At 51.4% G+C, this 21,906-nt stretch overlaps 12 protein-coding genes across 12 annotated transcripts; 5 read left to right on the top strand and 7 right to left on the bottom strand.

The window, feature by feature from the left end:
- Window positions 1–887: 887 nt before the first annotated feature.
- On the bottom strand, window positions 888–1,762 carry BU24DRAFT_254369 (uncharacterized protein). Its single transcript, XM_033522432.1, has one exon. It carries the CDS (start codon window positions 1,462–1,464, stop codon window positions 979–981), a length of 486 nt encoding a protein of 161 aa, XP_033380901.1. The 5' UTR covers window positions 1,465–1,762; the 3' UTR covers window positions 888–978.
- BU24DRAFT_425202 (ribosome biogenesis protein-like protein Brx1) lies at window positions 1,216–3,251 on the top strand. Its single transcript, XM_033528684.1, has 9 exons — window positions 1,216–1,616; window positions 1,674–1,715; window positions 1,768–1,852; window positions 1,995–2,019; window positions 2,078–2,102; window positions 2,159–2,222; window positions 2,275–2,328; window positions 2,388–2,519; window positions 2,599–3,251. Exons 1-9 carry the CDS (start codon window positions 1,530–1,532, stop codon window positions 3,009–3,011), a joined length of 927 nt encoding a protein of 308 aa, XP_033380900.1. The 5' UTR covers window positions 1,216–1,529; the 3' UTR covers window positions 3,012–3,251.
- A 742-nt stretch (window positions 3,252–3,993) lies between these two features.
- On the bottom strand, window positions 3,994–7,068 carry BU24DRAFT_254342 (WD40 repeat-like protein). Its single transcript, XM_033522431.1, has 4 exons — window positions 6,893–7,068; window positions 6,525–6,815; window positions 4,564–6,444; window positions 3,994–4,508 (listed from the first exon to the last, which is right to left on the bottom strand). Exons 1-4 carry the CDS (start codon window positions 6,984–6,986, stop codon window positions 4,249–4,251), a joined length of 2,526 nt encoding a protein of 841 aa, XP_033380899.1. The 5' UTR covers window positions 6,987–7,068; the 3' UTR covers window positions 3,994–4,248.
- A 1,129-nt stretch (window positions 7,069–8,197) lies between these two features.
- Window positions 8,198–9,191, top strand: BU24DRAFT_254218 (histone H2A.Z). The gene is made up of 3 exons (XM_033522429.1): window positions 8,198–8,361; window positions 8,424–8,506; window positions 8,623–9,191. The coding sequence occupies exons 1-3, from the start codon at window positions 8,346–8,348 to the stop codon at window positions 8,941–8,943; spliced, it is 420 nt and encodes a 139-aa protein (XP_033380898.1). The 5' UTR covers window positions 8,198–8,345; the 3' UTR covers window positions 8,944–9,191.
- A 447-nt stretch (window positions 9,192–9,638) lies between these two features.
- Window positions 9,639–10,261, bottom strand: BU24DRAFT_425199 (uncharacterized protein). Its single transcript, XM_033528683.1, has 2 exons — window positions 9,727–10,261; window positions 9,639–9,671 (listed from the first exon to the last, which is right to left on the bottom strand). The coding sequence occupies exon 1, from the start codon at window positions 10,253–10,255 to the stop codon at window positions 9,842–9,844; it is 414 nt and encodes a 137-aa protein (XP_033380897.1). The 5' UTR covers window positions 10,256–10,261; the 3' UTR covers window positions 9,639–9,671; window positions 9,727–9,841.
- A 1,567-nt stretch (window positions 10,262–11,828) lies between these two features.
- BU24DRAFT_425198 (uncharacterized protein) lies at window positions 11,829–12,657 on the top strand. Its single transcript, XM_033528682.1, has one exon. It carries the CDS (start codon window positions 12,037–12,039, stop codon window positions 12,388–12,390), a length of 354 nt encoding a protein of 117 aa, XP_033380896.1. The 5' UTR covers window positions 11,829–12,036; the 3' UTR covers window positions 12,391–12,657.
- BU24DRAFT_254279 (uncharacterized protein) lies at window positions 12,445–13,025 on the bottom strand. The gene has a single exon (XM_033522430.1). It carries the CDS (start codon window positions 12,878–12,880, stop codon window positions 12,500–12,502), a length of 381 nt encoding a protein of 126 aa, XP_033380895.1. The 5' UTR covers window positions 12,881–13,025; the 3' UTR covers window positions 12,445–12,499.
- BU24DRAFT_374154 (GDP-mannose transporter) lies at window positions 12,928–15,173 on the bottom strand. The gene is made up of 4 exons (XM_033524554.1): window positions 14,461–15,173; window positions 14,318–14,405; window positions 13,878–14,264; window positions 12,928–13,825 (listed from the first exon to the last, which is right to left on the bottom strand). The coding sequence occupies exons 1-4, from the start codon at window positions 14,704–14,706 to the stop codon at window positions 13,386–13,388; spliced, it is 1,161 nt and encodes a 386-aa protein (XP_033380894.1). The 5' UTR covers window positions 14,707–15,173; the 3' UTR covers window positions 12,928–13,385.
- An 854-nt stretch (window positions 15,174–16,027) lies between these two features.
- On the top strand, window positions 16,028–17,042 carry BU24DRAFT_425196 (thioredoxin-like protein). The gene is made up of 2 exons (XM_033528681.1): window positions 16,028–16,432; window positions 16,572–17,042. Exons 1-2 carry the CDS (start codon window positions 16,118–16,120, stop codon window positions 16,893–16,895), a joined length of 639 nt encoding a protein of 212 aa, XP_033380893.1. The 5' UTR covers window positions 16,028–16,117; the 3' UTR covers window positions 16,896–17,042.
- A 446-nt stretch (window positions 17,043–17,488) lies between these two features.
- BU24DRAFT_395528 (1,2-dihydroxy-3-keto-5-methylthiopentene dioxygenase) lies at window positions 17,489–18,402 on the top strand (the record flags this gene model as incomplete). The annotated part of the gene is made up of 3 exons (XM_033525257.1): window positions 17,489–17,518; window positions 17,587–17,955; window positions 18,025–18,402. The coding sequence occupies 3 exons, from the start codon at window positions 17,489–17,491 to the stop codon at window positions 18,148–18,150; spliced, it is 525 nt and encodes a 174-aa protein (XP_033380892.1). The 3' UTR covers window positions 18,151–18,402.
- Window positions 18,403–18,506: 104 nt separating this feature from the next.
- On the bottom strand, window positions 18,507–18,832 carry BU24DRAFT_464934 (uncharacterized protein; the record flags this gene model as incomplete). Its single annotated transcript, XM_033532235.1, has 2 exons — window positions 18,507–18,528; window positions 18,648–18,832. 2 exons carry the CDS (start codon window positions 18,830–18,832, stop codon window positions 18,507–18,509), a joined length of 207 nt encoding a protein of 68 aa, XP_033380891.1.
- Window positions 18,833–20,671: 1,839 nt separating this feature from the next.
- Window positions 20,672–21,870, bottom strand: BU24DRAFT_254131 (uncharacterized protein). Its single transcript, XM_033522428.1, has one exon. The coding sequence runs from the start codon at window positions 21,702–21,704 to the stop codon at window positions 20,679–20,681; it is 1,026 nt and encodes a 341-aa protein (XP_033380890.1). The 5' UTR covers window positions 21,705–21,870; the 3' UTR covers window positions 20,672–20,678.
- Between the last annotated feature and the right edge of the window lie 36 nt (window positions 21,871–21,906).

Raw genomic sequence — 21,906 nt, 5'->3', positions numbered from 1 at the left:
CAGGGTAGACGGGTAGATGCTTCGTCGGCCCTGCGCATCTCCATACTGTGTGGCACTCACTATTACAGAACTGCTCCGCATCACCTTCAGCTCTATCCGCAACGCCGTTTTTTCAGCTCCTCGCCTCATGGTCCTTCAACGCTCTATGAGGTCTCAGAAACCCATCGTTTCAAATTACCAACCCTACTGGAGTTCTCCCAACTTCTATATCCCCCGGTCCTCTATGCGTACAAGGTATACTCGTTCTGCATCCTGGAGTCTAGAGCCTGGAGTCTGGACTGGGGGAATCTGCCCGCCTGCTCCCAATCACGAACAAGCTTCGGCTAATCTTCCCTCCATCCCTCCATCCCTTGGGCGCACTCTGATTGGCCACTATCCTCCATAATGCCGTTACTACTTTCGTATGGCGTGTGACCGTGTCAGCGTGTTTTCCGTGGACGTGACGGCCGGTTGTCGGGAATTCCTCTCACTGTGGTAGAGTAGTTGTACTCATCATGTTCAACCATTCAAGAGTTACACGTATGTACTGCGTACGTTGGCATTGAGCATGGTGCGCAGAACTGTTCATCGACCAGACAATAATTCGATGGTTGAAAAGCCGAAGAACCAATTTCGTTGCATGGTTCTGAGCGACTGGACGTGAGAGGTCCAATTGTCACACTCGATATATACCAAGACATTGAATCTCTAAAGGATCATCGTTTCAGTCGCTTACACAGAGACATGATGGCTGGGTATCTTCTATCGTGTCAAGCAATATGTCAAGCGCGAGGTGAGACGGTGAGATGTAGGTAGGCACCCAAACTATTAGAGTTCCAGCATGCATGCCGTCACGTAGCACGGGCGGTCGTAGATCTGAGGTGGTGAAGAACTTTTCGCGGTGAGGCCCCAATCATTCGGATCATCGAATCAGGTCCCCCGATTTATCACAACAGATATCCTGGCTCAGCCCAAACGGGGGTTTGTGAGTATGCTATCTCAGGTCTTGACCTTCCTTCGGCCAGCCCTATGATATCTTAACCCGAATGCAGTGCTGCCAGGCCCGAACTGGTCGACATTGCTCAGCCAGAGCTCCTCGGCATGCCTCAAGATCGGTAGAAGACGTGAACCTTTGCCAACTCTATTGCCTTTGTCCTCGCCATCATTGTTACTGCGGGTAAGGTTGACATCCTCACCGACAGTATTGTTCGCGAAGTCGACATAGTCATACACCTTAACGCAAAGCGGCGAACTCATGATTACCATCTCTGTCAATGCCAGAGCTTGTAGTGCGCACCAGAGGTCTTCCCTCGTTAAAACGGTGCATGCCGATGAACTGGCGATGATGAACGCGGTGCTACTGATTGCGAAAGAGTTGAGGTCGGCGCTAGTCAGCAAGACCCATGTCTTCTCTGTGGCGCGTTCCGCCGCAGCTTGGCAGAGGGCCGTGCGTAAGATTTTATTCGATTGTCCTTGGAACCTCATGAACAATTATTGCGAAAGACCAGATACCCGCTTCAGCAGCAAGCACACCACGCATTTCCCCCAAAATGGCCGCAGTATACAAGTCGCTTTCCTCCGGAGGTCACGAGAAGGAGTCCGAGGGCAAGAAGAACAAGCAGAGGGTGCTCGTTCTTGTGAGATACACCCCCGAAAAAAAGTTCCTGTCGCATTGCGCTAACAGAGAGTCGCAGAGTTCAAGAGGTGTAACCTACCGACATCGCCATTTGCTACAGGTAGGACTGGCTCGATCAATTGACAGCAAATTAAATGCTTATATGTCTTCAGGACCTTTACTCTCTTATGCCCCACAGCCGCAAGGAAGCAAAGCTCGATACCAAGACCAAGCTCTACCAATTGAACGAATTGGCCGGTATGTTCTCCTCTCTCCTTTTGTTCCCCTCCTTCAATCTTTCCTGCCTGGCCTTTTCTTTTAGGTCAATTGCTTGTGGGGAATGCTGTCTTCCGTTGACAGGACCGTTCCAGCGGATAACTTGCTAACTTGTGATCTTCAGAACTGTACAACTGCAACAATGTCCTGTAAGCTTTGCTACTTGCCGCAAACTTGAAGGCTTACCTGTACTAACTTTCGCAATAGCTTTTTCGAAGCACGTAAAGGAAAGGTAAATAGCGCCTAGGTCAGCTTTCTCAATCCTCCAACTGACGCTTTCTCCCATAGGATCTCTATTGCTGGATGGCAAAGGCTCCCAACGGCCCTACCGTGAAGATGCACCTCCAGAACTGTGAGCTTTGCGCCGCCCAACGAAAGCGAAACTTCAATTAACACCCAGCTAGTGCACACCATGGAGGAACTCAACTTCATTGGCAACTGTTTGAAGGGATCAAGACGTAAGGCAACTCCACATCCCGGGATCCACGACCTCGCGCATGCTAACCTACCACACCAGCGATCCTCTCCTTCGACGCCGCATTCGAAAAGCAAGCCCACCTCCGCCTCATGAAGGAGCTCTTCACCCAGATCTTCGGCGTCCCCAAGACCTCCCGGAAAACGAAGCCTTTCGTCGACCACGTCATGTCCTGTACGTCACACCTTTCCCCTCCCCCTCCCACACCCCCAAAGTCCAACCGACTAACCACCCCTCTTCCCTCCCCCAACAGTCACCGTAACCAACAACAAAGTCTGGATCCGCCTCTACCAAATCAATGAATCCGAGATCTCCAAGAAAAAGCCCACCTCCTCCGAAGACGCCCCCACCCCCGCGAAAAAGACCACCTCCACAGGCGCCCCCGCCTTCGACGTCAACCTCGTCGAGATCGGCCCGCGCTTCGTCCTGACGCCCATCGTCATCCAGGAGTCCAGCTTCGGCGGGCCCATCATCTACGAGAACAAGGAGTTCGTGTCGCCGAACCAGATCCGGTCCGACATCCGAAAGGCGAAGGCGGGCCGCTTCAACAGGCGGAGCGAGGCGCAGTTCCAGAGTAAGGTTAAGAGGGGGGAGTTGGGGCTCGCGAGCCATGGTGGCAAGAAGAAGGAGAAGGATCCGCTCAGTAATGAGGTGTTGTTTGCGTAGATGGGGGAGAGGACAAGGAGGGCGAAGGACGGTGCATCATGGTTATTGAAGGCACCAACGGCAATCCCCGTTACCACATTAAGTTTCAGGTCAGGAGGCTGTCAGGTCGTCGGGACTTTGTAAGAACAAAAGTTATCCTCACGCAGAGGGATTGAGGGACCCAAGCAATTCAAGGCGTTATCACGTTCCGTCACGTTTTACATTTATGTTTGGGAGAAATAAATAGAATCTAAAATCCCAAGGCTTTTTCAATCTTCATGTTGCAACTTGAAAGTTAAACCGATCGTCTACTCCTGTTTGATTACATCACTTCACGGCCTTGAATGTCACCCCACACTTCCACAGGCATTATGTACACACAATATCAAAACACCCAGCCAACCAGCCGACTAGCCGACGCTGGTCCCAGCCAATTGTATTTGTATTTGAATCTTTTCATTTCTTACTCCCAGCCGCCTTCCTTCCCTTCTCTATCCCCACAACTAATCACTACAATCCCCCCTGGCGTCGAGTTTCCGCGGATGATATGTACGGGGGGAGACTACTACTACCGCCATTGCATACACGTCGTTCGATTCGCCCGCGCGTGCGATACATTCCATTCCCATTCCCATTCCATACGTCCCATATATAGTACATCTCGAAAACGGGAGAAAAAGAAAAAAAAGGAGAAGAAAGAAGTAGAGGGTTTAAAGAAGAAGAAGAGAAGAGAACGAAGAAAGAAGTAAGAGAAAAAGAAAAGACCAAAGGGCCAAAGTTTGTGGTTTGGTATTGGGGATTTGATCGGAGACAAGGAGGTTGGAATTATGTGCCATAGACAGGTTCCCCCGGCCCGGATGAAGGAAGATGAAAAGGTTGGATTTCATACAGAGAAGTGAACGAGGCCCGGAATAAAGGGCCTCGGGTCCGGGGAGGGGAGGAGAGGACGGCGGCAAGTGATGTGAAATAGATGTCGTCCGAAGATTTGAAGTTGACCCCCTTTCCATTTGAAACACCTGGATGCAGTATGGAGGAGGATGCTCAAAAGAGGGCAAGGTGTGAAGTAGTACTACGCTGATACAGAGACAAGGTGGGGTATGCTATGCTGAAGACAGATAACAAAAGCGCGAGGGATAGTCAACGGTTCGCAAAAGGTGGAGGAGAAGGAGGGGGAGGTCGTCAAGAATCATTTCCTTGAAGTGGGGAGGGTGAGAACGTGAGTCGTGGCGGCGGCGTAAGGCGTGACTGGTGACTCTTTCTACCTAGAGAATACCTTGACAACTCCGTCGCCTCCTGCTGAAACGACAAGCCTTCCATCCTGGCTCCAGACAACGCTGCATACGCCTTCGCCTCGCATGATTCGGTGGGCGGTGATTTCTTGCGTGCATATCCGCTTCTCTAGCGACCAGAAGCGGATCGAGGCGTCATGGCCAGCCGAGACGGCTTCGCGGCCGTCCTTGCTGAGAGACAGTGACGATATGGCGGCAGGGTGAGCAAGCATGCTATATGTACATTGACCTAATAGTTGATTAGTAACGGCACTTTCGTTTCGCTGATAGTCATATGTTCATACCTGAGTTGGCGTCGTAGAAACGGATCAACTTGTCTTCGTGGCCACTGATAACATGGCCTTCTACGCCGCCACCGCTGCTCGAGCCGGTCGGTCCATGCACAACGCCCTCTTCGTCAGCCCCCCGATTGGAGTCTGTACCGGTGGTCCCTTCTGCACCAATTGATACTGAGGTTGCCACCACAGATGTAATTCCTGTCGCGGGCGTTCCGTCGTATGTTTCTCCACTTGCCATGCCGATAATCTCTTCTCCAGTTCGCGTGTCGTAAAGAAGAATGGTGGCATCCGAGAAAGACACAACAAAATTCTCACCAGTCGGGGAGAGCGGTGTGATGCATGTAGGTGATGAATGTGTGGCCCTCTCGATGGTGTGTATGAGAGTGTAATGGAATGGTGTCGTCGTGGCGACAGAAGGTTGTGGAGATGATGGGAAGTTTGAACCAGAGGTGACCGAGTGTCGTCGGCTTCCACCCACACCTCTTCGTGATCCAGATTGAGGAGAGATGAGCTGTGGAGGTGCGCTTACAGCCCATATCTTGATGGTACCATCGGCAGAGCCCGAAGCAAGCAGTATCCTATCTGGTCCTCCGTAATGGCTAGAATCCGACCCGAAGACGTTGGCAGAATTGGTGGGAAGAACGCAGACGGTCCAGACAGCATCTGTGTGACCCTCCAATGTAGCCTTAGGATCGACGCGGCCCCTCTCCCAGACGCGCACAGTCGCATCTTGGCCACCTGAGAAGATCCATCCGTCGCCGGATACCCTGCCGCCCGTTGCAAACGAAGCAGACGACGGGCATGCTGCTAGCGAAGTGACGACTCCATCGTGCCCTCGATGAGACCAGTATGGAGAGATATCCAGATCGTTGCTCATCGAATGTTGGCTGGCGTAGCTGGCGGGAATGATCCATCTCTTAATCAGGCCATCGTCACCAGCTGTGCAAATTTCCGGCTCAGACGGACTGCCACCGCCAGTGAAAATGACAGAGCGAACGACGTCCAGATGCCCACGAAGGGCAAAGCGCACTTTGAAGTTCTGTGGATCAGAATGTTGGTTTTGTCCCAACTTCAGTTCACGGATCTCAAGACCCTCTTCGCTCAGTCGCCTTGGAGGTTTGCTTCCAAAAGATGATTTCCTGTCATGTTTAGGTTTACGAGGGGGTGACTTGGAGGGGATCTTGCTCGCGTCGGGGAAGGTTTCGACATCCAGCCTCCGCTGGGGAGCTTCTAAAGGGACCTCGTTGATTGGTTCTTCGAAATTCCAGCTCTCGGAGTCGTCTGTTGTAACTTGTCCTGTTTGGGGGGCTTCCTCCCGAGGAGCGATCGGACGACCATGGTTGTCATACGCATGTGTGACCCTTTCTACCTGTTCATCTGGCACAGCAGTGAAGTTCTGTTGAGGCGGTTGCTGCTGCGACTGTTGTTGATGCTGGTTTTGTTGTTGTTGGGAGAGAAAGTCAGTGGGGGCTCCAGAGTGACTTGGAAGTGACTGCTGAGTCACATTCTCTCGTTGCATCTGGGGTGCCTGATGGGATGGGTGAGGTTGGTGTTGGAGACCGAGATCAGGCAAGTTGCTCATGTTCGCTTGATGGCTTTGTGTGTTGGGTCCAGTGGGCAGCTGCCTTTGCATCCTTTGCTGATGCTGAAGATACATCTCTTCCATTGGGGCATCGCCGTGATTGAGAAACCCAGACCCATTGCTCATCGCATGTAGCCCGGACTGGGCTGGAGCAGATTGCGGGGGCGTCAGGAGATAGGTTATTTCCTTCACGCACTGCGTCAAGTACAACTTCGATTTTTCGCGCAAGCTGTCCCGTTCGGCATCCGCTCGCTCGGCATTTTCGGGCTCGACGTCGAGGAAAGAGTTGTGATGTTTACCCATCGCTGTAGTTGACAAAAGTTAGTACTTGGTGCTATCCACGGTATAATGGAGATCTGCAATGCTGGATCTGTGGGATTCATACCTGACTTTACATCTGCCCGTGACACTGCCTTGCCCTTGGAGTCCTTCTTATCTTCACCTGGCGATTGAGCATCCCCTCCGGAGGCAGGCGCCTTGTTCTTGTTCCTCTCGTTCAACAGGGCTTGTTCGAGCATACGAATATGTTTGTTGAGCTGGTCATTCAATTTCTTCGCACTGCGAACCTCGCCCTCCTGTTTCGCTATCTTGGCCTTCATCTCCGCACGCTCGATATCCCACGCATTCCTTGCGCGCTCATGATTGTGCCACTCGAGCTGCAGGAAGCGCATAACTCCTGTTGTGTGTATTAGCCTTGTTGCTGGCCGGAGAACCCCAGAGGTGTAGATCCATGGTTCCTGAGCTGTCCCTTACCCTGCAACGTGTATTCGGTTCCTGTGGCTCCTGATCCATCCCCTCCTCCCGGCGCGCCGCCCGCATTCATGGCCGAGGGCGACTGCCACGCCATCTTCGAGCTTCACTGCTACGATATTTGGGGGGAGGCAAGATGTCGACCGATGTGGACATGCGGCGTCTCAGTAGGGGTATTAGCGTAGGAGTGAAGAGCTGGCTGGAACAGGAAACTCGGAGAACTCGAGAGGCGCTCCCGCCTGAGTTGAGAAAGAACGAGAATTATTGTATAAATTGGGTGAAGAGTAGCCGCAGGTGTCTGAACGGGGTAATAGTGCCAGTGCAACTTAAAGCGTCGATGACAGCGCGTTCGGAACAACTTTTGGGGAGCTCGAGGTTGAAGCGTCGTTGGTGCCAAGCTCCCTACGTGACTTGCCGCACGCTTGTCCACTCTGGGACAGCCAACCTCATCTGTCGCTGTACAACCAACGCTTCATCTTGCACACAACCAGGCACGCAACATCGCACAAGCGATACAATGTCAGTCAGTATTGCGCTCTGTTCAGTTACTTCAATACAACTGGTTTGTCTCTTTGGAAGGCGCCATATGGAGGTCAATATCAAGCCTGCACCCCATTGCCTTGTTCCAGCCCAGACTGCGATGTCTTCTATCGAGGCCTTGCAGAAGCATATGGCTTGATCGATTCAGATCGGTAAGGGCATCAATCGAATACGGAATACTGATTATGGCCTTCTGGCATCTTCACAGCAGGTGCAACGTAGGAACACTGCTGGGTTGACCCGACCTGGTCGTAGGTAAGGGTTGTTCGGTATAGAACAACCGCTCCTCTTTCTTTGCTCTTTCACGTTATTCATATTTCAATTCTTGGTCTTATTCCAAGTCTATCTCTGTTCTATCGTCATTTACTCTATCATTTCGATCCTTCACTTTCAAGCAGTCTTATTCATTGGTACTCTGACTACAAAGGACAGAGCCATCTGCATTGGCTTGCACCTTGGGTCAGCAGGCGCGTGGGTGCAGAGCCGATGTACTCGTCTGCCTATGAGCCATCCATCCATCTAACCTAACAGAACAGATTAGGCGCCGCCCTACAGCAAAAGGTATAAAAGGCCGACATACCTCCTCCCAGGTATAGCGAGTCATTCTGCTCAACGCCATTCGGATCTACAGCTCGGTGCACGGACAAATAGTTCGCTCACATTGCACAGGCTCAGCCCAAGCACAGCGAGACGTCACGTGCGAGAGGGAAGCGATTTCTGTTGTGGTTTAACGCACGCGCCTTCAACTGCTGGAGTCCCAACCTCAACTCACAACACTGCCCGCCACTTGCATTCCTTTCAGCTTCCATATCGATTCTCCTCCACAACACAAGTCGCGTCGGCTATCACGGAAATCCGGTCGCGAACACATATCCCAACAACATCCTCAATCTCGACAGGAAAATAAATCGAAATCATGCCTGGCGGTAAAGGTACGCGCTTCCCCTCAGTGCGGTCGCGCATATCATTAGGGCGCGATGCTGATGATGTGTAGGAAAAACCGGAGGAAAGACTGGTGGAAAAGGCGATTCACACGCCAAAACAACCAAGTCGCACTCGGCGAAGGCTGGCCTACAGGTGAGTTCCCCTCCCTCTCAACTCTACGCGATACAAGGCATCAACGCGCATCTGCCTTCGCTGTTGCCCCAATCCTCTCGATGATGAAGAATGCGCTGACATCGATGTCACGCCAGTTCCCCTGCGGTCGCATAAAGCGCCATCTCCGAAACATCACACGCCAGAAGACGCGCATCGGTGCCAAGGCTTCCATCTACCTAACCGCCGTTCTCGAATACCTGACCGCCGAAGTCCTCGAACTCGCAGGCAACGCCGCCAAGGATCTCAAAGTCAAGCGCATCACGCCACGCCATTTGCAACTCGCCATCCGCGGTGACGAAGAACTGGACACGCTCATCCGCGCGACGATCGCCTTCGGTGGTGTCCTTCCACACATCAATCGTGCACTGTTGTTGAAGGTCGAACAGAAGAAGAAGGGCAAGCCAGTGGAGGCGTAGATGAAATCCGGAATGTGACGGAACGACGTATAGGAATGCATGACACGCTCAGACGCATCTCGGACGGGATGCGAGGGAGGGCGTGAAAGTGCGAAAGCGATGGGCAGCGATGGATGGGCGTCTTTCTTCGTGTTCTCTCTCCACACGTATTCTTCCTCGATCTAGCAGCCTACGATTACTCCGCTGTTCCTCGGGTGTGGCAAAAAAGCACACCTGCATGCGCTTCGAGGGTAGGCCGCGTGTGGAGGATTCGGGTTGTCTTTCTACGTGAAGGATTGTATGGATGGGCTTCTTATTTCTTAGTCTCTCTGGGGCGCGAAAGTGCGCAGGTAGGTGTTGGGTCACGGCGGGTTCATTGGGCTTCATTTTAATGTAGCAATAGCAGACTCGATATTTCAATAGAGATTGCTAAAACCCTAGTAGCGGTATGCTACGCCAATCTTTTCGTCTATCGTCCATCGTCCATCGTCCGATCTCAGTTCAACCCAGGCTTGTGAGCCGACATCACCAGCCTTTCTAGGTGCTTACAGGCGCGTTTGTTGTTAGCTATGACGGCGGAATCTAGAAGAGTTTTCTCGCTCTCGCGACTCAAGTCGGTTTCCATTAAGTTTCAAAGCGACTTAGTACATCTTATATATCAACTCAAACTGTGGAAAGGGAAAAACACGTTCGCAACTCACTGCTACGAGGTAACACTACGATTCACCAAATTTACTTGATATCGATGGCTACAAATCATTCTGAGTTGACTATGTCTTCCTTGAACAATTTTCTATTACTTACTCCGTACTATCATCTGACTCATCATAGTCAATCTCGTCCTCTACCACAAAGGAGCGTGTATCTTCTTGACCGACACGCCTGACTTGCCGTGTCTGCGTGACTTCGACTGATTGAATCACATTATCGGCTTCAGCGTCATATATACTTCCCCTTTGGGAGAGGACTTTCGGATCCTCTTCGAGGGAGGTTTTGCGTCGGGACTGGCCGATGAGTGTTTCTCGGGCGTGGCAGAACGCTCGCGTTTCTTAGACCGTGGTGCTGCTACTGGGGGAGAGGAAGAAGAGGAGTGTTTGATGCTATCTCCGGCCTTGATTGGAGCAATGCGTTCAAACACGCTCTCAACATCGCTGCTCTCTTCCTCCTCTACATCCTCTGCATCCTCCTTCTCTACGTCTTCTCCCGCTTCCACTCCCGCTTCTTCTTCTACCTCTTCTCCTTCATCGTCAGAAGGCACCACCTGAGTCTTCTTGGCTGGTCTTTTGCCATCACTCTCTGGCGTCTCGCCACGCTTCCTTTTCCTAGACTTCATCGCCAATGTCTCCTCCGCCTCCTCCTCCTCCTCCTCCTCCTCCTCCTCCTCTTCTTCTTCTCTCTCGTCACCTCCCTCGTCTGCTTCCTCTTCTTCATCCTCTGAAGCCTCTACCTGAACTCGCTTAGTCGGCCTCTCGCCATCACTTTTGAACGTCTCGTCATGCTTCCTCTTCCCAGACTTCACCCAAGCCTCGCCATCGTGGTCCTCTTCCTCTTCCTCTCCGATGTCGCCTAAATTTGAACCGTTCTCGACGTGCTCAAGAGAACTGGGAGTTTCGACAATGTCGGCATTGCCACCCAACAAGTTGGAACTCGGGGCGTGGAGGTAAGGAGCATCCGAGGAGCCGGAGCCTGGGCCAAAAATCGGGGGACGTTCGTGAAATGATGGGGTTGCGGAGCTCGGGGGCCACACTCTGATCTCAGGGGCGTCTTCAGCTGGAAGGTTTCGGGGACCGGAGAGGAAGTTGTCGTCGCCAGTTGAATGGCCATGATAGACTGGCGGGTCTGAGTCGGGGTCATTAAACAACGAGTCTTCGTCGCTCGAATATGAAGCGTCATACATGGAGTATTCGCGAGGATCTAACGGTGGTGGGAGTGGTTGAGGAGGTGATGGTGGAGGTGAACTCGGTGGCAATTCTGATGGTGGAGACAACATTGTTTCGTCACCTGGACTTCCTTTGATGCCATGAGACTCGACTCCATTTTCCAAGCCAACCTTCTCATTCTTCTTGATCTCAAACTGCTTGATCCTCGTCTCCTCGTGCTTCTTCTTCACCATCTCCTCGTGCACCTTTTTCTTCTTTTCCTCCCTTTTCCTTCTCTCATCCAGTTTCCTCAACGCCTCACTTCTCTTCATCTGCTCCTTTATCCTCGCTTCCTCTTCCTCCCTCTTCTTCATCTCTTCATCTCTCTTCTTTTGCTCCTGTTTCTTCAACTCCGCCAGTTCCTGTGCCTTTTCCTGTTTTTTCAAAGCATCTCTTTTCTCCATCCGCTCCAGTCTCCTCATCTCCTTCTGTTTCTTCTCCTCCTCCCTCAACTCCTCGGCCTCAGCATCCGCCTCAGCCGCCCTCCTCCTCTCCATCTCCACCTCCTTCGCCTCCCTCGCCCTCTTCCTCCTCTCCTTCTCCTCCGCCCTCGCCTTCGCCTTCCTCTCCCTCTCCTCCGCCAACGCCTTAATCTTCCCGTCCCTCTCCCTCGCCGCATCTGCCCTCCTCTTCTTCGCATCCTCCTCATACCTCACCATCGAAAGCAACCCCCTAATCTCCGAATCCGCAATCCTCTCACTCACCCTCACGCCGCCCCTGCCGCCCCTACTCAATCTCTCCACATCCTCCACCAGCCTCCGCGCAAGCAACGCCACCCGATCCTCCGGCTCGTGACGCTTGCACGCCTCGTGCTCACGCGGGAAGTCCGGGTCCCGGTGCAGGTAGTCCTCGACGTAAACCTTGTACGAGCCGTTGCGGTTCGCAGCGTCGTCGGGCCGCCAGAGCACCACCAGCCGCCAGTGCGCGCAGAGACTGACGTCCGTCTTGTGCTGCCGTCGCTGCGGGCACTCGTTCACGAGGTGGCGGTGTCCGGACCGCGTCGGCGCGCAGCTGCACCAGGGGTTGAGCGACGGGGCGCCCGCGATGGCGTGCTGGATTAGGTGCGGGTTGTATAGGTTTTCCTGGGTCGTGGTTGTTGTTGTGGTGGTGGTGGTGATGATCGTCGACGATCGGGACGGCGGTGGGCGGGCGTTGGTGGGTCGTCTTCTGTCGGCGTGGTGGTGAGGGGGGAGGTATGGGTTCAAAGGGTCGTATGCTTCGACTTGTTGCTGTTGCTGTTCTGCTTCTGCTTCTTCTGGCCTGGCAGCGTCCTGTCGTACCGGTGGAGGAGGAGACCGTGGATCGGGCGTCGCGGGTGAAGGCACTGAGAGCGTATCACCTTGCTCTACCTCGCCGATCAGCGCCCTCAAATCGAGCAAGCGTGAGCGTGATGCCCTACGTGTTGATGGTGGAGGTGCCTCCCGCGGAGGAGAAGGGGAGTCCTCGAGGATGGGAGCTGTTTTTCATATTAGTATTCTTATACTCTTACATTCTTGGGTTTGGAGGCTTCGTTTACTTACCGCCCTGGAATCTACCCATGGCGAAATGACGATTTGGGATCGTGTGTTATCCTTTCTTGACGACTAATGACGCTTCAATCATGCGTCGGTAGTGTTGATCTGGAGGTTGAGTGAGCAGGTAGAGTTCGTAGTAGTCTTTTACCGTTTCTTTCGAATTTGCTCTGCTTTTGCTTTGCCTGCTTTGCTTCTAAACGGCAGAAAATACCTATCGATTGTTTGAAGAGGCAACAAAGCTTTGCAAGAAACAATCGAAAACCTTCCTTGGTATTCTACGGGCATGGTGATATAGAGGTGGGACGAAAGGTGTCCAACAATAGCTATTGTGCACAATAGGACACTGTTAAGTTGGGGAAACAAAGTAGTTGTGTTTTTTTGTATTGAAGACCAACCAACAACCAATACCACCACACAACTGCTTAACAAAGACGAAGTAAGGTAATGCATTCTGCACAATACGAGGAAGGCTTTTTTCTGTGAAGTCAGGTCATTGGACAATAGTAGTTTTTCGAGCTTCTTCATCTCAATTAGCAGGCAGCAATACTCAGCAGGCAAAGACACGTTTTAGACGAGGGGAAAGGAAACATCGTATTTGAAGTTTGGTTGGTAATGCATTTGATATCATGCCATAGGATAAAAAAAAAGGAAAAAAAAACAAAAAAAAACTCCTAATTCATCTCCAATCCATATAAGTTTGCGAGGGAGCAAAAAAGGGCTCACCAAGTGTATCCGTCCATACGCCGGCCATATCTAGATAATTCTTCCAACTGTTTCTGACTCAGAGACCAAAAATGTAAACGTACAAAAAGTACATGAAAGCAACACTCCCCCTGGAAAAGGACTCGTGCAAAAGTGGTGGATATGTCATTTTTCTAGCGGAATTCAATTCGCTTCCCGAGTCGAAGGCATACAACCGAATTGGTGAAAAGAGAGAAGCGCTCCAAACCGGTCTCCTGTTATGGGATGATAAAGCAGCAACCAGCGCCTTGATGCAGAATTAAATATCGAACCTCGGAGATTACCGGGCCTATGACTTGAGTCCGTCACGCATGCTCTGGCTGCTGGCGCTCACTGGGGCTTGGTGGGTGGGGAGAGCTGTCTTTGGCTTGCTGTTCTGTCGCACCTTGGCGAGAGCGTAGACAATACCGCTAACGAAACCGACGAAAATGGCAGAAACACTGGCGAAGGTGACAGCAGCATCGAAGAAAATCAATCCACTGAGAGCGATGGGAAGCTTGTTCAAAGCTCCAACCATGGAGTAGGTGGTAGAGGAGGTGACACGGACACACCAGGCGGATGTGTAGGAGATGAAGACGGAGGAAAGTCCGGAGAAGATCATGGCGATGATGAGGCGGTTGCGGTACTCAACAGGGAAGTTCTTGGCGACGTTGGCAGACGACCAATCCTCGACGAACAAAGATGCAACGAGCAAGATCGGGATGGTAAGCAAGTTGTTGTAGTACATGGCTGGTAAAAAGTCAGCAATCTATTCAGGTAAGATGTCGAATCTCAAACATACTGTCGAAATCCTTGAAGTTGGTCAACTTGATGCGCTTCCTCATGCCCAAAACATAGGTAGCAGTGCAGAAGCAGTTGAACATCATCCAGAGGTATCCAGCATTGAGAGTCGAGATGGCATCGTTGGCTTGGGTCGAAGCTTCACCGCCAAAGCTAGCCAATGCATGCTGAATATCGGCCCAAGCAGCAATGACGGAGCTGAAGACCATCAATCCGAAAGAGAAAAGAGCCATGGGAGTGACAGAGCCTCCGAACCAGAGCACCTCGCCATATGCGATAATGATGATGGTCAGATTCTTGAAGATTGTGTACACAGGGATCGAGAGGTATTGCAGGGCCTTTGTGCTGGTGTAGATCATGCCGATGAGGAGGACGGAGATGGGGAACCCTGATGTACAATTAGCGTTGCCTTCGATGTTTGGCCTAGTGCTCAAGACATACATTTCTTTGCTTCTTCGGTCTTGAAATCACGGTAGGTAATGACACCGGCGCTCTTGCAGGTGGAGATGGCAACAACGCACACGACGGCCTGTGATACGGTCAGACAAGGGGCGAAATCGCGTTTCCGCGGAGGAGAGACCTACTTGAACGCAGAGGAGGAAGAAATTGAGGTTGAAGTCTGTGCCCGAGAGAACGTATTTATTCGTGACGGTCATCAAAATGGAGGAACCGCAGTAGGAGACGATGGCGATCGAGGCATTCTCGCTGATAGCGAGGCCCTGGCGGGCTGGAGGGACGCGGAGCGGAGACAAGGGGCGACTGAAGGAATCGCCGGTCTTCTCGGGGATCTCGATTCTGTAATCATCGTCTCTCTTCTTGTCGTCGGACATGATTGCGGTGGGGGTCGATTAAGTCGTCGGAGTAGGGGTTGGTGTACAGTAGGAAGTGGAAGTAATAACGGCGCGGCGCAAGTGAGCGAGCGGACACCAAGCCAGAGATACAAGATCTGAAGGCAGGTAATGGAAGGGAAGAGACCGGATGGGTTGATGATAGATAGGAAAGAAGAAGAAGGAAAAGAAGAAGTAAGGAGCAAAAGTGGTGATAAGTGGCAGGAGGTAGGAGCGGCGAAGGTAGGACGAACAGATATTAGTAGAAGGGGGGAAAAAAGGATTATGTTGCTTGAAGAAGAGAGAGAGAGAATGTGCAAGGAGGCGGGCGGAGCTGGGAAAAGGGTTTAGTGCGGATTAACTGCTCCTGGCTTGCAGATGCGATGAGGTGCGGATGGCAAATAACAGATAATGGTGGGTGAGATGGTTTATTACACGCAGTAGGCAAGTAGGTACTTAGTTAATAGGTGTATTTGCGGTGTAGGTGTAGGTACCCGTAGATAATTACTAGGTGGCCTAGGGGACTAGGTAGACTAAGGTTGTGGTTAATTTTAAACACTCCCGGACTGAGCATATGCCAAGCGGAGAATTACCCCTTGTCTGGTCGTGTCTCGTCTGTAGTAAAGTATGTCTGTCCTCTCCTACTCGTCAATGCCCGTGTAGGCCTATTCATTACTAGACAGTTACTTATCCTACACAGTATGGTGCCTATGAAGCAGGGTGGTGGCCCAACAATACTACAGTATCCAGTATCCCCATCCCCAGGGTACGGGGTACGTACCTCAGGTATTGTAAAACAAACCTCCGTGGCCAACGAACCATACATAAAATAGCAATGGCCCACGATGCTCACGACGACAATGGACAACCGGAAACACTGGAACTGCTGGGCCGCGTAGGGTCTACTTGTTGAAACCATTGCGTTTGCTGCGTAATATCAGCCACCCCGACGACCACGACGCGCAACTCCATGACCCATCCAGCTCCTAACAATTAGGAAGAAAGAAAAATAGTGGGACTACTCCGTACACAGTGCACTATCTCTTGTTCCTTTTCCTTTCTTTCCTAACCTACGTGTAATTAATTAAATACCTAAGAAACCCTAATCCACTTTCCGCAAGAGAAGGTAAGGCGTGTGTGTCCTAGTTAAGCCAATGCAAAATTGTTCAACTCGATCGCGTGCGCATCTTCTCCTTGTAGTCGGGTTGATCACTTTTGTTTTAACCTTGGAGGCGCCGCGTATCCCTATTCCCCGTCATCACGTGACGCATCGATCTATCCTATCCAACCGAGTTTGGTCGTTTGGTCCATGCAATAATTCACCCAACCCGTGCTCCCACTGCCCCCCATCCTCCTCCCTAGATATCCCTTAAATTCTTCAGCCAGCCCTCGCGTACTCCACCACACGCGCGACATGGCCGAGTTGGACCCGAAGGTCGCCGCTGTCTTGGACAAGGCCAATAGAGGCGGCGACGAGTCAGACGAAGATGCCCTCATCGCCGCACTAGAAGATGATTCTGAACTAGATGCCTTTCGCGAGCAGCGGCTTCAGCAGCTTCATGCAGAGTATGACAGAGCCCGGCATCTCCGAGCGAGCGACCATGGCACCTATGTCGAGATCAAGGAGGAAAAAGCCCTGATGGACATTACGACTAGTACGAAAAAGTGTGTCGTGCATTTCTTCAAGCCAGACTTCAACCGATGCAGGATCATGGATAGCCACCTGGAGGTAAGTCGTAGGACAATACCACTGTCTCGCTCTTTGTCACACGCACTTGTAGAACCTCATTGAACACAAGGTTTCTGCTCATTGTGTCGTCTCCTTTTTTCCTCTCTCTCTCTTTCTTTCTCTCTGACTATGTATCAAGTCCCTTGCTCCAGCTCACTACGAGGCTCGGATATTGAAAATTAACGTGGACAATGCTCCTTTCCTGGTCACCAAGTTAAAAATTCAAGTTCTGCCTTGTGTAATTGCATTCATAGACGGCATCGGTGTGGATCGAGTAATTGGCTTCGAGGGCTTGGGCCGAACGCCTGACAGCTTCACCACCAGGGACCTCGAATCTCGTTTGATACGAGCAAATGTACTAGTCCGATCAAAGGTGAACCAGGAAGACGAGCGGGAAAGGAAAGAGAACCAGAAACGACGGCAAAACATGGATAATGATGACGATGACGATGATTGGGATTAGGCATTACGGACATTGTTTTCTTTTTGCAGCATAGCGACAAGTACGTACTACATGGTTCACATTTCAGTCACAGGACGGCGTTCATGGTGGTGGTGGACTGAGGCACTCGACGTGAACTCAAGCTTCGTGAAACTCGGTAAACGATAGGGCATCATTATCAATATCCCCGATACCAATACGGGCTTTTCGTAACCCAAGTTACAAAATGGACTTGTAACGCTCGTGGGGGATTACACATCAATTCTACGAGGTCCGTCTGTACAATGCCGTGCATGGGAATTCCGATCCAAGCATACGAGCGTACGCGTAGATGCTAGGCCAATATCAGACCTAGAGGGGAACAGGCACGTCCAGACGGGGTTTCCAAATATATCTCATGAGCTTAATTGCATCCCCAACCTTTGTCGTGGCTCGTGGTCCAATGAGGCGATTGTATTTGACAGCCAGACCCTGAGGCTGAATAATACTATGACGCCATTCTCCGTCCACCCCGCAACATCTCCAAATCTTTTTGCGATTGACGATTTCAACCCCTCAAAACATTCCATCATTGCACATTCAGCGCTCGTCGTAATTGAAAGACATTATTGAAAATGAAGGCATACTGGTACGACAATCTTCCGGTACGTATCTCCCACGCAATAACCATCCACAAGTGAAAATCGTACATTCATCTAACGCACCTCCGCAGGGCGACCAGCGCGAGCCACACGACTCCGGCCGCGAGGTACCCTCCTCCTACCTCGAGAAGCTCGGCGTCCTCTACTACAGCTTCCCCGACATCGCCGACGTGGACGCGCTCGCCTCGTCCCGCTCCTACAAGAACCGCGACGAGATCACGATATCACCCTCGACGCTCCCGGGCTACGAGGAGAAGGTCAAGAACTTTTTCCACGAGCACATCCACGAGGACGAGGAGATCAGGTACATCACTGATGGCGTTGGATATTTTGATGTCAGGAGTGAGAGCGACGATTGGGTGAGGATCGAGTTGGCGAAGAATGATTTGATTATCTTGCCTGCTGGGATCTATCATCGATTCACCACTAATGCAGACAACGTAAGAAACCACGAGATTTCGGTTCCCTACCGAGAGAGCAAGAGTCAAATTCTAACTCAGTTGGAACAGTACACCAAGGCCATGCGATTGTTCAAGGAGGACCCCAAATGGACCCCTCTTAACAGGAGCGAAGAGACAGACAAGAACGACTTCCGCCAGGGCTATCTCAAGACGCGGGTTTCCGCCGCCCACTAGGCTTCTAGTCGAAGGCTATCTCTCTCTTCATCAAACGAATTTCTGATACTAAATATTTTACGGCGACAATCAGGGCACATAAAAAGCACGGAAACTGCGCCGGCCTCTGCCTTTAGGGCTGAGTTAACATATTCATGGATATAATATAAACTTTCTCATCTTCATCTTCAAAATCTCTTCAAAACTCGTTCGAATCTTTATTCCCATTGGGCTTCATCACAAGACCTCAAACCGTCACCATAGACCCACGATGATATAATCAAAACGTATGATTCTAACATTCATAACATCATAAATAGACCAGAAAACAAAATGGTATATACAACTCCCCATCCCAAAATAAAGACCCAGAACCATCAATTCACCCCTTCCCCCCTACTGTGTACTCTTAGCAGCCTCCCCCACCCCCACCACCACCATCACCACCTCCTCCGCCTCCTCCACCTCCGCCGTCCCCACCGCCACTAAACCATCCACCACCTCCTCCATCAACATACCCAGCGGTTGCCGACGCGCCGCCGTCCCCGTAGTACCTCCTCCCCTTCCTTCCCTTCTTCTTGCCTCCGTAGCCGTACGGGTCCCCGTAGCCGTAGGCGGGCGCGGCGTTGATGTTGTAGTTGTACCGCGTCTGCCGCATGGGTTGCGGGTAGGCGGAGGCTTGCTTGCTGGAGCCGCAGCCCATTGTTGTGACTGTGGTTTGTTGTTTGGGGTTTGGTTGAGTATGTGGTAGTTGTATTACACCTTATCGATGTCGTGGTATTGGCTTTGATATGGTTTGTATGGTATGTCTTTGTTCGTAGATGTATGTATGTACAACGAAATTATCGTTAATTTGGTATCGTAGTTGTTTGGTAGTGTCTCTCTTCAAGGAAACATGCAAAGAAAGAAATGGTAAATGATAGATGAGTGGGTTGAATATGCAAAAGTAAACTGTCAGCACCAGCGTGGGAATCGCATCTTATATATCCACCTAACCCTCACCCCAACTCCAAATGCGCCTCGAACTCTGATCCACAAAAAGCCACCAAAAAAAACACCCCGTCTGCAATCCATTCACCGGTCAACAAGGTTATCTCACCACACGTTGTCGAGTCCACATGTCCCCAAGGGTTAAGTGCCCGGGGGTGTGGGTTGCTGCGCTAGGGTGACGGTCGTGGTCGATGCTTCACAGCCCCCCAGCCACCGTTCTAACCCCGATCCTTCGAACGTTGAACATTGCTCACGAGGGAGATTATGATATCTCGAACCAATCGCATAGGTTCGAAGGATCTATGATGGAGTATTGGAATTGTGCGTTGTGCACGCGGTGCTCTGTACATGCAAGTTCATATATTGCCTTGGCTGGAAGTTAAATCACTCGAAAACACGCAGAGATACGACAGAGAAAGAAAGTAGAGAATAATGACGAGATAGGAGGAACGCCTAACCATACCTCACCTCACCTCACCCAGCCAGGCCAGATAGGTAGGGTACCTGACAAGGCCACCTGCGAAGAGTGGAAAGGTAAGTAGGCGATGCGGGATCGTCATCGTCATCAGCGTCATCAACCATCATCATCACAAACCTCCACTTTCCACTTCGACAATAATGTTTCTTTCTTTGCGCCCGCATACGACATACCATACCCCCTGCCTTCCATAATGCTTCTAGCGTCGAAGGGGGAAGCGAAAGAAGAAGGACTTCGCCCTATAGAGCCTATTCCGTACGAACGAGGCACAATGCATCTCCCGCTAGAGACGACGTCGGAGGCATTGCGATCGGATCTGCGCAAGGCTTGTGTCCCCATCTCCCACTGAGAGATGGGGAATACGTAGTTATCTTTCCAATTTAGGCAATGAAAGAACGTTCTTCTCGGTTTCTCGGTTCGCGGTTCGATCATCATTCGTTCGTCGTTTAATGAACGAGGTAATGTGGACGTCTATGTGTGGCGGTGACTTTGTTAGAGGTCGTCTGTGCGTGGGACAAGGCTTAGCTAGCTGGGCTGGGGTGGAGATCGGCGCGGTCGTATCATTGCTTGTTTTGGTAGCGATAGGGCGAGGGTGTGGGTCGGGTTAGCGTGGTTAATGGAGATCTTGGTATGGACATGCTCTGAAGTAGGAAATGGTAGAACTATTATTACTTGAGTTGAAAGGTTTGGCTGTTATGGCCTATCGAGAATAATTGAGCGCACTCCACCGAGTACAAGCTCTTGTGCATTCACGGTACCATATCATCGAACGGTTACTTAGCTTTCTTCTTCTAAGGTCGAGGTTTCCTATCCGTAGTTGACAGCAACGGTTCGGTCCTCGATAATTGCACGACGCGCCTCAAACCAAACATAAATTTATGATCTAAGTTTTGAAATAGTAAATGTTTGACGGAGCACTGCAGGTACATTTGCTTGGCGCTGGAGCGGCTACCGGCTTTGAGGAGTTCACTGCTCAGCTACCAAAGAAGTCGAAAGCCCCTGTGATATCTCGTGGACAAAATATAGACACTCCACGTTTCCCGCGTCGTGTATTTTCTCCTCTGTAATGAGGCAAGATCAACTATTGTTGGTCTGAATGTTCCGGCTCTGAACCATTTCCAGCTTTCCCTTCGAACTCCCGTTTATACCATTCGAGGAGACGATCCCGCATCATCTTCGCGCTTTCACTGGCTTCGCCTGGAGGGATACTTTGTGAATCTTGAATCAAAGATTTAGCCCGATTTTCGAGGGCAGTCCTAAAACGACTCTGCAACGAGTACCATCCTGGATCCAACGAGAACTCCATCACCGGTGGAACTGGATGATTCTGCATCATTTTTCCGATGTCAGCAGCCAGTTGGCTCCAATTCCTACGTGCTCTCGGCGGCACCGTCGCCTCCTTATCCGGTGGAACGGATTGAACGGTCTCCTTCGCCCGCTCTACACCAAGCCGTCGTCTCGCCAAATTGCGCCGGAACTGCGCCCTTTTCTTCCTCAACTTACCACCTTTGTCAGTAAAAGCAATGTCCCCACACAAGGCCTGACGGGATATATCACTTACCTTGTCGCAATGCACTCCCCACTTCTCCCACGAGGCCCCCGCCTCAACCAATCTCTTGTAGGTATCACTATCCTTCGCCCCCCCGCCATCCCAGTACTGAGAACACAGGATAGGAGTTTCGATTTCCGGATGACGCTTCAGGATCATTGCAATCTGCTCGTCGACGCGGGCACGCAATCGCAGTCCAGGGTCCGGGAACCCCAACAGTTGGCATTGCCTTTGCCTTCCTCTTCGGAGGTGTAGGATTTCGGTTCGATTACTACTGCTGCTGCTGCTGCTGCTGGCGGTGGTGCTATCTGAGGGCAGTGATGGGTCCGGGACGATGTCCAGGACGATCGTGATGATCCTGATACTGTACGCCGTGCCGAAGTGACGGATCCCGGGGTGGTCTTTGCTAAGGGCCGTATGGAGGCTGAGAACAGTCATGTCGAGGGCTTCTTGGAAGGTTGGGCCGAGGCGGACTAGGATTTCTGGGGGAATTAGGTAGACTACGCGGGTGAAGTGGGAGGGGATGCATGATGGATCGATTTCGAAAAGACGGGTCATGCTGGGCTGATATGTTGTTGGAGATTTGTGGCGAGGGAAATGTGGGAAAGGGTAAGAGATGTTGAAGTTGGGTTTGTGTGTGGTGAAATATCATTTAGCTATGGTTATCCAGGTGACCATTTCTACCAATGAACTGGGGCCACAGTAGGGTCAGTACTCAATGCGGAGACGTGATTCTCACTGCCAGGCACCCGCCGCTAGT

Source organism: Aaosphaeria arxii, assembly GCF_010015735.1.
Source record: "Aaosphaeria arxii CBS 175.79 unplaced genomic scaffold BU24scaffold_7, whole genome shotgun sequence".
Classification (NCBI taxonomy): Eukaryota; Fungi; Ascomycota; class Dothideomycetes; order Pleosporales; genus Aaosphaeria; species Aaosphaeria arxii.
This window is presented reverse-complemented; position numbering and strand designations above follow the sequence as displayed.

Excerpts from the sequence above, each read along its gene's own strand:
- BU24DRAFT_254369 (XM_033522432.1), bottom strand. The coding sequence starts at position 1,464 with ATGAGGTTCCAAGGACAATCGAATAAAATCTTACGCACGGCCCTCTGC.
- BU24DRAFT_425202 (XM_033528684.1), top strand. The coding sequence starts at position 1,530 with ATGGCCGCAGTATACAAGTCGCTTTCCTCCGGAGGTCACGAGAAGGAG. Across the intron at positions 2,223-2,274 it reads GAAGATGCACCTCCAGAACT|TGCACACCATGGAGGAACTC; the intron begins GTGAGCTTTGCG and ends ACACCCAGCTAG. Across the intron at positions 2,520-2,598 it reads CGTCGACCACGTCATGTCCT|TCACCGTAACCAACAACAAA; the intron begins GTACGTCACACC and ends CTCCCCCAACAG.
- BU24DRAFT_254342 (XM_033522431.1), bottom strand. The coding sequence starts at position 6,986 with ATGGCGTGGCAGTCGCCCTCGGCCATGAATGCGGGCGGCGCGCCGGGA. Across the intron at positions 6,816-6,892 it reads AACCGAATACACGTTGCAGG|GAGTTATGCGCTTCCTGCAG; the intron begins GTAAGGGACAGC and ends TACACACAACAG. Across the intron at positions 4,509-4,563 it reads TTTCTACGACGCCAACTCAG|GTCAATGTACATATAGCATG; the intron begins GTATGAACATAT and ends ATCAACTATTAG.
- BU24DRAFT_254218 (XM_033522429.1), top strand. Across the intron at positions 8,507-8,622 it reads CGGCGAAGGCTGGCCTACAG|TTCCCCTGCGGTCGCATAAA; the intron begins GTGAGTTCCCCT and ends ATGTCACGCCAG.
- BU24DRAFT_425199 (XM_033528683.1), bottom strand. The coding sequence starts at position 10,255 with ATGAAGTCTAGGAAAAGGAAGCGTGGCGAGACGCCAGAGAGTGATGGC.
- BU24DRAFT_425198 (XM_033528682.1), top strand. The coding sequence starts at position 12,037 with ATGGGTTCAAAGGGTCGTATGCTTCGACTTGTTGCTGTTGCTGTTCTG.
- BU24DRAFT_254279 (XM_033522430.1), bottom strand. The coding sequence starts at position 12,880 with ATGAAGAAGCTCGAAAAACTACTATTGTCCAATGACCTGACTTCACAG.
- BU24DRAFT_374154 (XM_033524554.1), bottom strand. The coding sequence starts at position 14,706 with ATGTCCGACGACAAGAAGAGAGACGATGATTACAGAATCGAGATCCCC. Across the intron at positions 14,406-14,460 it reads TCTTCCTCCTCTGCGTTCAA|GCCGTCGTGTGCGTTGTTGC; the intron begins GTAGGTCTCTCC and ends ACCGTATCACAG. Across the intron at positions 14,265-14,317 it reads GACCGAAGAAGCAAAGAAAT|GGTTCCCCATCTCCGTCCTC; the intron begins GTATGTCTTGAG and ends ATTGTACATCAG.
- BU24DRAFT_425196 (XM_033528681.1), top strand. The coding sequence starts at position 16,118 with ATGGCCGAGTTGGACCCGAAGGTCGCCGCTGTCTTGGACAAGGCCAAT. Across the intron at positions 16,433-16,571 it reads TCATGGATAGCCACCTGGAG|TCCCTTGCTCCAGCTCACTA; the intron begins GTAAGTCGTAGG and ends CTATGTATCAAG.
- BU24DRAFT_254131 (XM_033522428.1), bottom strand. The coding sequence starts at position 21,704 with ATGACCCGTCTTTTCGAAATCGATCCATCATGCATCCCCTCCCACTTC.